This window comes from Pristis pectinata, chromosome 24, assembly GCF_009764475.1.
Source record: "Pristis pectinata isolate sPriPec2 chromosome 24, sPriPec2.1.pri, whole genome shotgun sequence".
NCBI classification, from domain to species: domain Eukaryota; kingdom Metazoa; phylum Chordata; class Chondrichthyes; order Rhinopristiformes; family Pristidae; genus Pristis; species Pristis pectinata.
The window spans coordinates 16,402,392-16,416,652 of NC_067428.1; the positions used below are offsets into that span (position 1 = coordinate 16,402,392).

Sequence of the window (14,261 nt, forward strand, 5' to 3'; positions counted from 1 at the left end):
ATTTAAATAATTTGCTTTCTCATTCTTCCTTCCAAAGTGGATAACCTCCCATTTACTAACCTCACATTTACAGGCAACTAACATATTTACTTTAAATGTAGGTTACTCAGTCCGAGGACCTGCCATTCTTTGCCTCCATTAGTTTGCTTGGTCCCTTTCTTGTAATTGTTTTGAGTTTTTCTTCCCTCATTATAGCCCTTTGATTAACTATCATTATTGGGCTGCTTCTGGTCTCTAACTGAAGACCAATGCAAAGTAATTTTATCATCTCTGCCATTTCACAATATCCTATTAATTTCCCAGCCCTATTCGGAGGACAACATTTACACTAGTTGCTCTCTTCCTCCTTATTGTTGTAGCTCCTATTATCTGCTCTTGTATATTGCTAGTTTATTCTATATTTTTTAATCATCCTTTGCTGCTGCTTAATTTCTCAATCACCTAGTTTACCACCAATCTTTGCAAATCTTTTATTTTGATGCCATCCTTGACTTCCTTAGCTGTGAATGGTGCCACATTCTCTCTTCCCTCTTACTGGAATATCCATTTGCTGAGATTTGTAAAATATTTCTTTAATTGTCTGCTGTTGGTAATCTATCATTTTAACCTTTAATCTATTCTTTCTGCCCAGTTTAGCCAAACCTGTCCTCATACCATTGTAAATGCCTTTAAGTTTGGGGCACTAGTTTCAGACCCAGGGTTCTTACCCTAAACTAAATTTGAAATTGTACCATGCTATGATCACTTTGCTCTGGGATTTTTTTTTTGCTATGAGGTCATAAATTAATCTTGCCTCATTATGTCAGATCTAAAATAGCCTCTTCCCTGACTGGAAGAACCAATGTATTTCTCTGTCCTGAATATGGTACATGAACTCCTTGACAATTTGATTTATCCAATCTATATGATTAAATTTACCTGTGATTGTAGAACAGCACAGTACAGGCCCTTTGGCCCATGACCTATTTAAACCTACTCCATGATCAATCTAACCCTTCCCTCCCACACAGCCCATAATCCTCCCTTTTTCTTGCATCCATGTGCCTATCTAAGAGTCTTTTAAATGCCCCTATTGTAATCACACTCTGGGGGGGGGGGAACCTATCTGTGATCTCTCCCCTGAACTTTCTTCCTCTCACCTTAAACTGATGTCCTCCGGTATTTGCCATTGCTGCCCTGGGGAAAAAAGTGGCTGTTCACTCTATGCCCCTCCTAATATTATTGCAGTATCTCTTTTACACATCCCTGTTATTTCTTGATTTGTACCCACTGGTATAGTAGGAGGCTTATGTACTGTTAACCTGCTGAACCAATTTCATTCCTCACCATTGCAGTGATCTCTTCCTTTAGTAACAGAGTTACCTCACCTTTTTAATTTTATCTTATCATTTTTCCTATTCTGACTATTTGATGGTGAACTCTTCTGCCCCTTCCTGATGCATTCTGGTTGTTATTATTACACCTGTCATGGCCCTATAGTATTGCTTTCTCTGCCATCCTAAATACCTCTTCACCTGAAGCCCTATCTTCTTCCAATTTAGCTTTTCTCCCTTCTGTTTGTTCCCTTCTCTCTGTCAAGCTCATTTAAACCCTCAGTAGCGGTGGAAAACCACCTTCATGGTCCCACTCCTGTTGAGATCCAATCTAACTGCCTGTAAGAACGGGTCAGAGGCTGAGTCTCTGAGTGAACTCTCTTCCAAACTGCACTGTCCTTCCAACATCTGCAAGGCAGAGTCCAGGCATGACAATTCTCTGTGATGCTGGAGGACTGGAAAACACCGAAGCTGGAGGAACTCAGCAGGGTAGCTCCAACAACACAAGGATCACCATGGCTGCAGTCTATTACCAATGTTACACTATAAGAACATCTAAAGCCGTAACATCTTTCACTATAAAGCAGATGCATCTGTAGAGCAGTTCCAAATTAGGGTCTCCCTTTTGAATAAGATGTTAAATTCCAACCCTATCTGCCTACTTTGGGCTAAGTGGTCCCAGGCATGCTTGAAATAAGAGCGCAAGAGTTTCTGCCCCAACCCATTTTTGTGTGCTGGCCAATATTTGCCATTAATCAGCACCAATAAATTGGATAACCTGCTCAGTTTGTTACTGAGAGAAATTTTGCCCTGTGCACATTGGCTGCAACGTTTTCTATATTGCAACACTTCACTTAAAACAGAAAGAAACTTAAATTTTGCAGTTAAGCCTCTGAGGCATCTTCATATTGTGGAAGTCTGTCCAGCTTTCATTGATTATTACATTAGTGTTCTTAAAGGGATATTGTGATTCCAACTCCTGATTTGACCCTGGAACTGTCATCCCTGGTGATCTGGTAGTGGATTCCATTTCCAGGAGGAGGAGTCTGATTTCTGTTTCCATTCTAGGTGCGAACTCTGATATCGGCTGCCTCCCGACATAAGTTGCTGGTGTTGGCTGGGCCATGTTTAGAAGAATCCGGTGATCTACTCTTGCAAAAAGGAGCCTTCACATTCCATGATTTCATCCAGATCTTCACAGATAAGGAGGTTGTTTCTGGCAATACTCCATCTTGCCCATTTATCTGTTAACCTTGTGTACTGGGAGCTTCAGTCGATATCTAACTGTGCTGTACCTGCCCTGGGAGTTTGAGATGGTACAAAAAGTTAAGGTTTAAGTGTCATTCAACTCAAAGGGAAAACAGCATTTATTTTGTGTCTTAGTGTTGTATTGTCCAAGGCACTTCAGTGTTATATAATTGTATTAAATGTTGAATAAGGAAACATTGGACAGGTGACCAAAACATTGATTAATAAGATAGTCTTTAAGGAACAGGAAATGAAGGAAAGGTATTTGGAAGAGAATTTCAGACTTTGGGCTCAAACAGTAACAAGTGCTGGAGATCAGAATCGGGTTTATTATGAGAGGGAAATGAGATGTTCAGGGAAATGAGATGTTCAGGGAAACTGGGAGGAGAGCACGGATTTGAGAGGGCTTAGGGTTATTTGGAGTCTGCAGCATGGATATATTTACACACAGCTGATGTGGGATGTGCTGCCTGGAAGGGTGGTGGGAATGGAATTTCATAAGATCATGGAAAATCTTCAACACAGGAGGAGGCTATCTGCCCATCATCCTTGTGCTGGTTAAAAAGGGATTTCTTGATCTAATCTCACCTTCCAACATTGTGTCCTCAGTCATAAGTTCTTCAAGTAGATATTCAAGTACTGTTTAAATGTGATGAGGATTTCTGCTCCCACCACCCTTTCAGGCAAAGTATTAGTCATAGAATCATAGAGCAAGGAACAGGGCCATTTGGCCCATGTCGATGCCAACCAGTGAGCACACACCTGTAATGATCCCATCTTCAGCACTTGGCCCATAGCCTTCCCTGCCGAGGTGATTCAAGTGCTTGTCTAGACACTTCAGTTGGAGTTTATTAAATTCAGTTAGACACCCTAACCACCCAATGGGTACAAAATGTTTAATTTATCTCCCCTGTACCTCCCATTGATTACTTTAAATCTACACCCCCTGTTTGTGACCCCTTTGCTAGGGGAATAGACCCTTTATTCTCTACCAAGGTCCCTCATAAACTACTATTACATCTCCCCTCAACTTCCTCTGGTCCAAGGAAGACCACCAGCTTATCCAATCATTTCTCTTGGATAAAATACTCTAATCCTGACACTAGGATTAGGGTGCTCATGAATCGATTTTGCAACCCCTCCACTGCAAGTACATCTTTCTCGTATAGTGCCTAGTCAGAAGGTGAGGTCAGAGTAGGAGGAGCCCTGGGCTGTAGAGATGGAGAGGGGTGATGCAATGGAGGTATTTGGAAACAAGGTTGAGAATTTTCTAGTCCCAATGGTGCTAGACTGGGAGCCAGGGTGGGTCAGAGAGTGCAGGGATGGTGGATGTGCAAATTTGATCAGCAAAGCTTTGGATGGACTGAAGTATACAGGATGGTGCATTAATGAGTTGACTTTGTTTCTGTTAGATTGGAGAGCTGTTGAGCTTCACGCCTCCTGCTGACAAGGCCAGCCTTTGTCTCAGCTGCCCTGACTTGGGAGAGTGGAAGCGATCGAGCCTGGAGCAGCACAGCCTTCAGGAGTTTATCGAGATCAAAGTGAATCCTCCAGCCATGCTGTCGGAGATGGAAGGGCTGCAGGAATTCTTGGAATACCTCACCGAATCCTTGGAGGCATCATCTCCCTTTGACCTGCTGGAGCCCCCAGCTACTGTGGGCTTCCTGAAGCTCTCCAAGCCATGCTGCTACATCTTCCCAGGTGGCCGCGGGGATTCCGCCTTCTTTGCTGTCAATGGCTTCAATATCCTGGTGGATGGGGGTTCGGACCAGAAGTCCTCATTCTGGAAGCTGGTTCGTCATTTGGACAGGATCGACTCAGTCCTGTTGACTCACATTGGGATGGACAACCTGCCCGGGGTCAACAGTCTGCTACAGAGGAAGCTGGCTGAACTAGATGAGGATCAGTCACAAGGCTGTGAAATGAATGGTGACTGGACAAGGAACCTCATTTCTCCTGAGATTGGTGTCATGTTCCTCAATGCACCAAACCGACTCCAACACATTGAGAGAGAGTGTGTCAGGCGGGGTGTGGATGAGGTCAGTGTATTGCTTCACCATCTCCACCTTTTGGGTATTAACCCACTCCCACTCTATAGGAATATTGGCAACTCTATAGAACCGATAATACTCTTTCAGAAAATGGGAGTTGGCCGCCTGGAGATGTACATCCTTAACCCAAGCAAAGACAGCAAGGATTTGGACTTCATGCTGCATCAGTGGATGGGCAATAATTGGCCAAAAGGAGGGGACCTCCCGATTCAGTGTTTGGTCTCGGTCTGTGCTCTCATTGCCTGGCACCCAGCCAGTAGAATGGAGAAGATAATCCGAGTACTGTTCCCAGGTTGCGCTCCACAAAGCAAGATATTGGAGGGGCTCGAGAGGGTGAAACACTTGGATTTCTTGAAGCAGCCTGCAGCCACTCGGGGTGAACTGGAAGCCCTGCAAAAGGAGAAGGGCACCAAGCCAAGGCGCACAGAGAGCCGCGAGAGTCTCAAAAGCCTCACCAGGGGCTCATCTGGCAAAGCAGGGCGAGATCTGGAGGCCGGGTTGATGGTGGGGAGGCCGTCCTCTGCCAAGGACAAGCCAGTGAGGCCAGAGAGGAAGGAAAAGGCCGGGAAAACAAAAGCTGCCTTAGCGGCGCCAGGTGAGGGAGCAAAGGAGCCTCCCCCCAGTGTGTCAGTTGAGCCTGAGGCAGGTGAGAAACTGAAAATGGAGACCAAGCCGAAAGTGCCCAAGGAGAAAGTTCAGAAGAAGGAAACTAGACCCACAAAGGTGGAAGAGAACAAGGACGTGAAGGTGGCTAAAAGGGAAGACGGGAAAGAGGCCGAGGACAAGAAGGTGCTGAAGAAGGACGTGCCGAAGCAAGTTAAAAAGGAGCCTAAGAAGATTGAAAAAGTAGTGGCCAAGCCCCCTGCCAAAAAACTCCCAGCAGCTTCTGAAGGCAGGAAGGGCTCAGCCAAAGCCAGTGTAGCTGCCAGCTCCAGGGAGCCCAAGAAGGATCGGGCGACTCCTGGGAAGGAATCTGTCAGATCCAAGCCTGGGGCTCCAAAGAGGGAGTCCACCCCGGATCAGCAGGCTGCACCTGTGGGGAAGGGAGCATCCTCTGGGATGTCCACTCCTGAAGACATGACAGCAGAGTTTGAGAAGCTGGAGCGGGAGGGGGGTGCGGCCACACTGGCCCAGGAGGAGGCTGCTTCCGCTGGGGCCAAAGGGGCAGCGGTGCTGGGGGAGACCCTACCTGAGGAGGCTTTCACCACTGTGGAGGTGGGGAGGGAGCTCGGGACTCAACCACGGGACAGCGGCGCTGCAGAAAATGGCGAGGCGGCGGGGGAACAAGAGACAGGCATGGAACGGGCAGCCAGGGCTGGTGCCAGAGCACAGGGTGATGAAGGTATGGTTACAATCCATCCCGTTAATGGTCTGATCTGTGGTACTGATAACGACCATGACTTTGAGCTGGAAAGTCCTGATAAGTTCAGGTATTTTGATGACAATTTAAGCCCCAGCAGGAACATGGCTGCCCTGTCCCCTCTTGCAAAGACCCCCAGGAGTGATCGTAGTGTTAATTTTGACCTAACGCCAACTGAGCTTGGGCCGCCAGGTGAGGTTAAAGGTCCGGTGACTGCCATCAACCAGGACAATGCAGAGGAGCAGTATGCCAGCTCTGAGGAGAAGACCCTGGAGATGGTCTCCCCTCCTGGATCCGGGCCTGCCAGTGCTGGCCACACCCCATTCCAACAGTCGCCAACTGACGGGATCCTCCCCAGAAGTGAAGACAGTTTAATTGAGAGCGTTTCCAGCCTCCTGCATGGGGAAAGCCAGCTGGCCAATGCTTGCAATAAACCTGCAGATGGAGCCCCTCAGTCACACCCGCGACCACCATTTGAGAATGCCAGTGCACCCCTGGACAGACACACTGGCTTCCTGAGCTTGAGTCCTTTCAAGGAAGTTGTCCCTGATGTCTCGCCAACTCTGACGACCCCTTCTCTGCCAGCAGAGGTTGGCTCTCCTCACTCCACAGAAGTTGACGAGTCTCTGTCTGTCTCCTTTGAGCAGGTCCTGCCGCCCTTGACTGAGGCACTGAGCGCTCTGCCAGAGGGCAATCAGAGGGGCCTTCCCAACAGCACTTCTCCTGAACATGAAGTTCTCCCTGGGGTGGGTGATCCCCACGGCATGAGCCTTCCCCTGAGGTCTCTGCAGGATGCCTTCCGGCCTCTGCTTCCCACCCAAGGGGACGGCAGACCCCCTCACACTGAAGGAGTGGATGGTCCCGGGCCGCGTGTCGCCGGGCTCCCCTCCGAATCCCCTCATGACGTTGACCTGTGCCTTGTGTCGCCTTGTGAATTTAAGCACCCAAAGACTGAAGTCTCTCCGTCCTTTGTCAACCCCAGCCCCAGGGATGTGTCGGATGACAGTGACCTCTCCCAGGAATGTGCAAAGCCGGTGGGGCAAAGCGAGGGCCACCTGCCCCTCTCCAGGAAGGTGACAATGGACCAGACCACCCCAACCTCGGCCAGTGAGTCCCTCCTGTCCCATTCGGGCTCTGCAATCCCACCTGGTACAGAGGACTGCCCGTCAATCACTGCAGACGGCGGCATGGACTCTGAGGACGATTCCGAGAGCCTGTCTGTGGGCAGGTCTGCTCTGGGTCCCACTTGCCCTCCCTTGTCCTCCAGGTCACATGACCCTCCTCCTTCCCCAATGAAGGACCCCCGTCCACCCCCACCCCAGCCTGGCATCTGCATGGTAGACCCTGAGGTCCTGATCCAGAGCTCTAACAAAGGCGTGGTCGAGAAGTCAAAAGGGCGGAAGCCAGGGTCCAAGCCAGCTGTGGGCTCTCTGGGTCGCAGAGGTGAGAACGCTAAACAGGCAACTTTGTCCAAACCAAAAGGTCCCCAGCCGACATCCAAAGAGGTGGAAAAATTGTCCATGGCCAGCAAGACTGAGCAGTCGGGGAAGGTTCCCAGGGTGAATTCCAACCAGTCCATCAACTCGGAAGAGAAGGGAAAGAATTCCCAAGCACCAAGTTACAGATCGTCTCTCAGCGCTTCTCGCAGCACAGCGGCAGGTCAGTTACGTGATGCAGGTGAGATCGATCGCCCAGTCCCTGATGCTTAGTGAGACTTTTGTCTGTGTCAGTACTTTGAAAGATGCCCTGTTCTGATCCCTCCCCCACCCTAAAGTAGTTTGGGAGGTCCAAGTACAAGCAGTAATGGGTACAAAAATCTCAATGTTGACCTTGTAGATCATGACTAGGATTTGAAATGGAGGTACGTATGCTGGAGCTGTGTATTAATCCTGGTTAGACCACACTCTCCTTGGGGCAGAGTATTGGCCTTCTGTGCACATTTTGAAAAATAATGCAAGCATTGAATTGAGAGTTTATGTAAACTGGGTTTGTGTTATACAGAGTTTATGAATAAAGGAGTGGTTTTTATTGGGCTTTAGAATTTTGAACGCAATTAATAGGGCAGTATAAGATTAGGTCTGCTTTGATTGGAACAGGAGATTGAGATGTATAAAACTGAGGGGCTGAGATAAAGTAAGTAAGACTTATTTCCCTTAGCAGAGAGATCAAAAACCAGATGGCATAGACTTGAAGTCATTGGTAGTTGGATTGTAGGGGAGATGAATATTTTTCATCCATTGGGTGTTTGGAGGCTAGAACTCCCTGCCTGAAAGTGGTAGAGGCAGAACCCCTCATTCCTTTAAATGGGACTTGGATATGTACTTGAAGCATGACCTGCAGGGCTATCGACCTAGTGGTGACAGTAGGATTAGGTTGGATAGCTCATTTTCCACTGGCTGGCACTAAGAGGATGGGCCAAATGGCTGTCTTTTTGGTTGTAATTTTTTCTGGTACTGGTGGGGGAGTCTCTCATACACAAGTTGCCTTAAGGTTAGTTCACATAGGAGGAATCTCTGGAAACTCTTCACACACAGGCTGGTGGAAGTGTGGAGTTCAGTCCCACGAAACAGTTGTTTAGATTGGACATTAATAAAATTTTACTAAATGAGTGCGAGGCAACATGGAGTTGAGATGCAGGTCCGTTGCTCTCATTGAATGGCAGAACAGGCTCCAGGGGTTAAGTGGCCTCCTGTCCTTATCAGTCACTGCTGCTTTCCGATGTTCACCTTTCCTGAAGGTGATGTGCTGCTGGGCACAGCACGCCATTGATCCCAGGCAGTGAACAACAGTGAGCTGAGAGTCGTGCCTGAGATCACCAGCTTTTTGCCTTGTTTCACCAAAGGGATGTCTGATTTGCCAGGGAATACCCTTGTGGATTTCACTGCCATTGCTCCAGTAAGATTGAATGGCCTTGGTGGAGACCTGGGCAATTCCTCAGTTACAAGTGGCAGAGTTCCACCCCAGAAGGTAGTGCTGTTTCCCCCAAACTGGAGAGGCTTCATCTGTGCCTGTTGGGTTTAACTTGGTTCTCCCATATCTTAATTAGTAACCTCTGCACTTGCTGAATAAGTGGGTCTTGCTGACACCATCTGGAGCCATTGATTCCATGTATTATTATAGGTGCAGTGAGCAAGTGTCCCCCTGTGTACGTGGATCTCGCCTACATCCCTAACAGCTATGGTGCCAGGACAATCAACACTGACTTCTTTAGGCGCCTGCGATCATCAGTCTATGTCATAAGTGGAGATGACCCTCAGAAAGAGGGGGCAATGAGGAACATCCTGGATTCACTCCTGGAAGGCAAAGCAGTGTGGGGCAATAACGTGCAGGTGAGGGTCTTCTCTAACTTGGACAATGGCTTCCAAATTCCTAACACCCTGGATTTTTAATATTTTCCCTCAATGACCTTGTGCCCCTCCACCTCTCCCTTTAATCCCTCCCAGCCTTGCAATCCTCTGAATGCTCTTTACTTCCAGTTCCAGCCTCTTGATTATTTCCTGAATTGAATTGCTCCATTGGAAATCTGAGCCCTAAGCTCTGGAATCTCCTCTAATCCATTCTTCCTTGCTATCCCACTCCTCTGAGACACTTTACCAACCTGTCTCAGTATCATTGTGATGGAGTCTCCTTTTGATAGACATGTGAAGAACCTTTGGATGTGTGCTACTCAAGAGGAACCATGCAAATGCAATACCAAGGGGGTGGTTGTGCCTTTCATGTGAAATGTTGAACCATGGCCCTCTTTACCACCTTAAATGGCCATTTAAAAAAAAAAGTTCCTATGGCACAGTTTTGAAGAGCAGCGGAGTTCTCCCCAGACTTCTAATATCACACTCAATGTCACAAATATAAATTTGATTGTTATTGTGGGAATGCACAGAATTGGATGCCTGTTACCTGTGTTACAATAACATCATTGGCTGTGAAGGACTTGGGTTGCTTGGAGGATCTTTGACATCAGCAATTTGTTGATGTGCTGCTTTGCAGAGCATCTCTTCCTAGCAAAACTTTTTCTCGCACAGTTGAGGCAAAGAACATGGATAGATCATGCTTTTAGCAAAAGGAGCAGCCATTGGGCACAACAAATCAAATCTCTCCGGGCACCATCCAATGGTCTTGGGACCATTTGTAATGTCTCATATAATGTCCTGCCTACCAACTTTTGTGGGGTTTGCTGAAGTTCTGGAATGTTAATTGTAATCAATTATGTGACCCTGTCCTTTGCTTTTGCAGGTCACCATAATCCCGACCTTTGACTCTCCCATCATGCACGAATGGTACCAGGAGACACATGAGAGGCAGCAATCTTTGAACATCACTGTGTTGGGCAGCAACAGTACAGTTGTCATGCAGGAGGAGACGTTCCCAGCATGTAAAGTTGAATTCTGATTGCTCGTGGCTGCAAGGGATGTAACTCCTTTGAACCCTCTGCTTTTGCCAAGGACAGAGTTAGAGCCAGGCAGGTTTATTTTAAACCCCAGCCTGTCCTAGGCAATATGTAGACCCTTTCTGAAGTGTTTGTTTCTAGTGATGCGTCGGGTAATGCACGTAACCATGGAAGCTTTGTCCCAGTTCCTGTGAAACCTTTCTTCAGTTGCACAATTGTATCAGCTGATGGGCTTAGAAATCACGAGAGCAGCAGTGAACTGGGTGAAGAGCCAGAACTGTGACCGTGGTGGGAGGGTGAGAGCCAGATGGGACCAGCTGGCCACCAAATATTCTGACAGGGTGGCAGTTTTTTTAAATGCTTTCCTCCCTGACATAGAAATCACTTGAAGAGAAATTTGAACCATTCTTAGTTACTGTGAATGGACATTTTGCTTTGGTCTTGGTTGAGCTGACATTCTTGGCTTCGATGTGTAGCCCTGCTGTTGGTTGAACTCCAAGACCATGCTTATGTGAAACCGCTGTTATATAGGAAGGGTGAGAACACTGTTTTCTCCTTTCTCTTGACTATTTACAGTCATAGTTTAGAATTGCTACAAAGAAAATCTTTCCACCTTCACATATGCTGGCCCTCTCAGCCAGAGCCCAGCTTCTTGCTGCAGCACCCATGACCTGCTGGGGTCTGGATCTGTTCTCTGGTACTTGAGACATTGTGGAAGTCTAGACTTCCAAGCCTCAGTGGACAACCTGGCATGCTCAGTGTGACAGCCCAGTAGCTGAATTGATCTTGAACTGGCCCATGTCTGCCCAGGAATAACCTAACTAGGAGGTAGGTTGTTCCTGTTTCTGAATTAGTCCAGTGGTCAATATGACCCTTTTGACTTGGTCCAAAGCTAGGTAATACACCTGTGCACAGTAAGTAAAATCTGTGTAATGTCCTGATCCTAGCTAATTTCTCTATCTTCATTTATCAACAAAAATGTGCTTCAAGGTGATCTACTGGGGAAGGTTATGTCCCAGTGTCTGGCTTAGTTATTCAGTCACAGTGATCGTATCACTGACCACAAGGATCTTCATTGATTTCTTTGGTTCAATTGGCATTTGCTTCAAGAACAAGTGACACTCAACCAATAAGATAACAAAGGAGCCTTTCACTGGTTGGAGAATCTTTAGCAAGACAAGTGTCATCGGTCAAAGGCTAATTCTAATTGAGAAGCTGTGATTGTCTGGTTGTGTTGGGCAGCTTTTGAGTCTGGGTTTGTACTTTGATTCTTAGATTGAGAACAGAAATGCTCTTAGTCTGTTACAACACTGCTTCTAGAAAATTCTACCATTTAAAATGAGGAACTCTGGTGCTGCTTGATATTAAATATATATTGCATGTTAATTAGCTTGGGTAAGTTAAATATTATCAATAAGGGTGAGTGATGGAAGTTGGAAGGAAATTAATTACACAGTCCCTCCCAGGAGAAGGAACTGAGAATGTGATGGGGACTTGCAAGCTGCTGTAAAGGGCTTGGTGAGAGCTGTGAGCTGCAGACAATGAATTAGAGGTAGATGTTGATTGGATGGGTCCTAATTAAAATGTACACCAACTCCAATTGCATGTCTGCCTCCAAACCTTTCCTCTCATGAGGAGCTAATTAAAACTAGTCTGTGAAATAGTTTTTATATAAAATCTCCATTCTGGCCTTTCAGCAGCTTGTACACCACAATAATATTCTGGATTCCAAACATGTGCCTAAAGCTAAAAACATTCATCATCAGAGATCAGTGAAGTGCTTGGAGAGTGGGTCAAGAGATCATACCAACCTTAAGGGTTTGTTTCCCAGGAGCTGTTGAATTAGAGAACAGTGGAATTAGACATGGCTGTTGAAACCTTTGCTCAAAGAGGGTATCTTGGCTGAGAAATTTAATACGTCTCTGACCCCTGGAAACTAGGAAGGTGTGCAGTGTTCCCGAAGGCTTGAGTGTCTCCATTGTGGCAGCATGGTAATCATTGATCATGAAAGGAACTGGCCATGAGGCCATTAGCTCTGGTGACTTTGTCCACTGTTCTTGAAGCCCAGTCTCTGTTCCAGTGATGGGGGTTTGTCACATAGACAGGTACCAATAGCCAGCAAGGCCAAGCAGGTAAGTCTTGTGGCTGGAGTGAAAGATGGTTTAGGTAAGTAGTTGAAGGGAGAGATGGATGTATTGTGAAATGAGTTAGTCTGTTGTGGTAATGGCAGGGAAGAGGGACGAATGGTAGGATGGGAATTGTACTGAGAGCACAGAACCTTGTTTACAAGTTTATTGTGGTTTCTAGACTCAAACAAGCATTAATGATTCCAGCCTAAAGGGGAGCAGGGTCTATTGGGGTCAAAGAGGCACCCTCAAATCTGCATGTTGGGTTCAGTGGTGTTTTAGAATCAAGAGCACTACCCCTTCTTTTTCCCCCCCCCCCCACTTCCTCCCACTGCCCAAACCCTCTCTACCATTGTTCCAGACTTTGCTTAGAGGGCCTTCATGCACCATGTGGGATGACCTGGAGTGAATGCTCTGCTAATTGTTTACATTTTGGGCTTTCCAGAGCTCAAGTCTTGACTACCTTGTGCCCTGATGCCAGCTCCTTGAGTCCATATACACTCCAGCGAGTCTCTGTACTAAAAGCTCATGACTATCAGTCTGTAATTGCCGCGATTTCAATCTAGTTATTTATTCTTTAAATTAATATATAAACTGGTTTACACTATTTTGTAATCGCTGCTTTGTGTCAGAGCAGGACTGTTGATCTTTTGTGTAGAACCTTTCAATTTTTTTAGTATTTTTAATGTGAGTAATCAGTATTAAACACTAATAGTTTAAGGCTAATTGCAGGATGCAGTTTGACTTGATTTATGCATTTCATTGGGACCTGCATTGTATTCCTGGATATGTCTGTAACCTTCCATACTAACTAACTGCTGACTGACTATGCCATATGTTGAGGAGAGTTGTTTCAGTAGTGGCTGTTTACAAATAAGGGTGTGAGCAATCGGCCAAGTTCAGAAATGGTGATCTTGGTGACCAGACAAGAGATGTCTGGTCTGACTAGACAAATGCCATCTATGGTTTTGACTGGTTGCTTTGAGGCCAAGATATGGAAAATGTTGAATTCTCCCTCCCCTCTGCCCCAGGAGGGACAACAGACTTGATTTGGTTCCTCCCTTACCACAAAGCTGGGAGCCCAGATAGAATGATGTCACTTTGCCTCACTCCATTGAACGTTGATCAGTACCCATGCTTTGTGACTTGATCTAGGTTCAAGGTGGCAAGCGGTTTGTGATTCCACATTTCACTTTATTGGAAAGATGTTTGCACGGATTGGCTTGGGTCACTTTCTCTGCCAGTGTGCAGGCTGCTAATCCATATCACTTGCTTTTTAAGATTGTTCTATGCGCATACACTGACATGTCTCTTGGCACTACTTTACAATTTCTGGCTTTAAGATAGAGTTGAACAATAAAATATTTCAATAAAGGAATTAATTTTCATTGCTGATTTTCATTTTTTTTCTGGGCTATCTCAGTGGCTGCTGACCATGCCTGCTTGTGAATCAATAAGGAATCATCTTGGTGCACTGCCTGAAGTCTGGAAGTACAGTAACCATGTTCATTCTAACAATTGTTGGTCTCACTGATGTTTGGTGCTGACCTTCTAGTTACTCCTTCAGATGATATAACATAGAACAATTACAGCACAATTCAGGCCCTTTGACCCACAAAGCTGTGCCGAACATGTCCCTACCCTAGAAATTACTAGGCTTACCCATAGCCCTCTATTTTTACTCAGCTCCATGTACTGATCTAACAGTCTCTTGAAAGACCCTATCGTATCAGCCTCCACCATTTCTGGTAGCCCATTCCATGCACTCACCACTCT

General features: G+C 46.4%; 1 protein-coding gene across 4 annotated transcripts in view; it reads left to right on the forward strand.

Moving 5' to 3' along the window:
* Positions 1–13,873, forward strand: part of map1sa (microtubule-associated protein 1Sa) — a 29,819-nt gene extending 15,946 nt beyond the window's left edge. For 2 of the 4 annotated variants that reach the window (XM_052037693.1, XM_052037694.1), the window contains exons 4-7: positions 2,382–2,522; positions 3,974–7,649; positions 9,093–9,301; positions 10,206–13,873. In XM_052037693.1, the coding sequence (XP_051893653.1) occupies positions 2,382–2,522; positions 3,974–7,649; positions 9,093–9,301; positions 10,206–10,361 (4,182 nt within the window). In that variant the 3' untranslated portion in view covers positions 10,362–13,873. The remainder of the gene's footprint in view (positions 1–2,381; positions 2,523–3,973; positions 7,650–9,092; positions 9,302–10,205) is intronic. The other 2 variants (XM_052037696.1, XM_052037695.1) reach the window with 2 other exon arrangements.
* Positions 13,874–14,261: the final 388 nt, after the last annotated feature.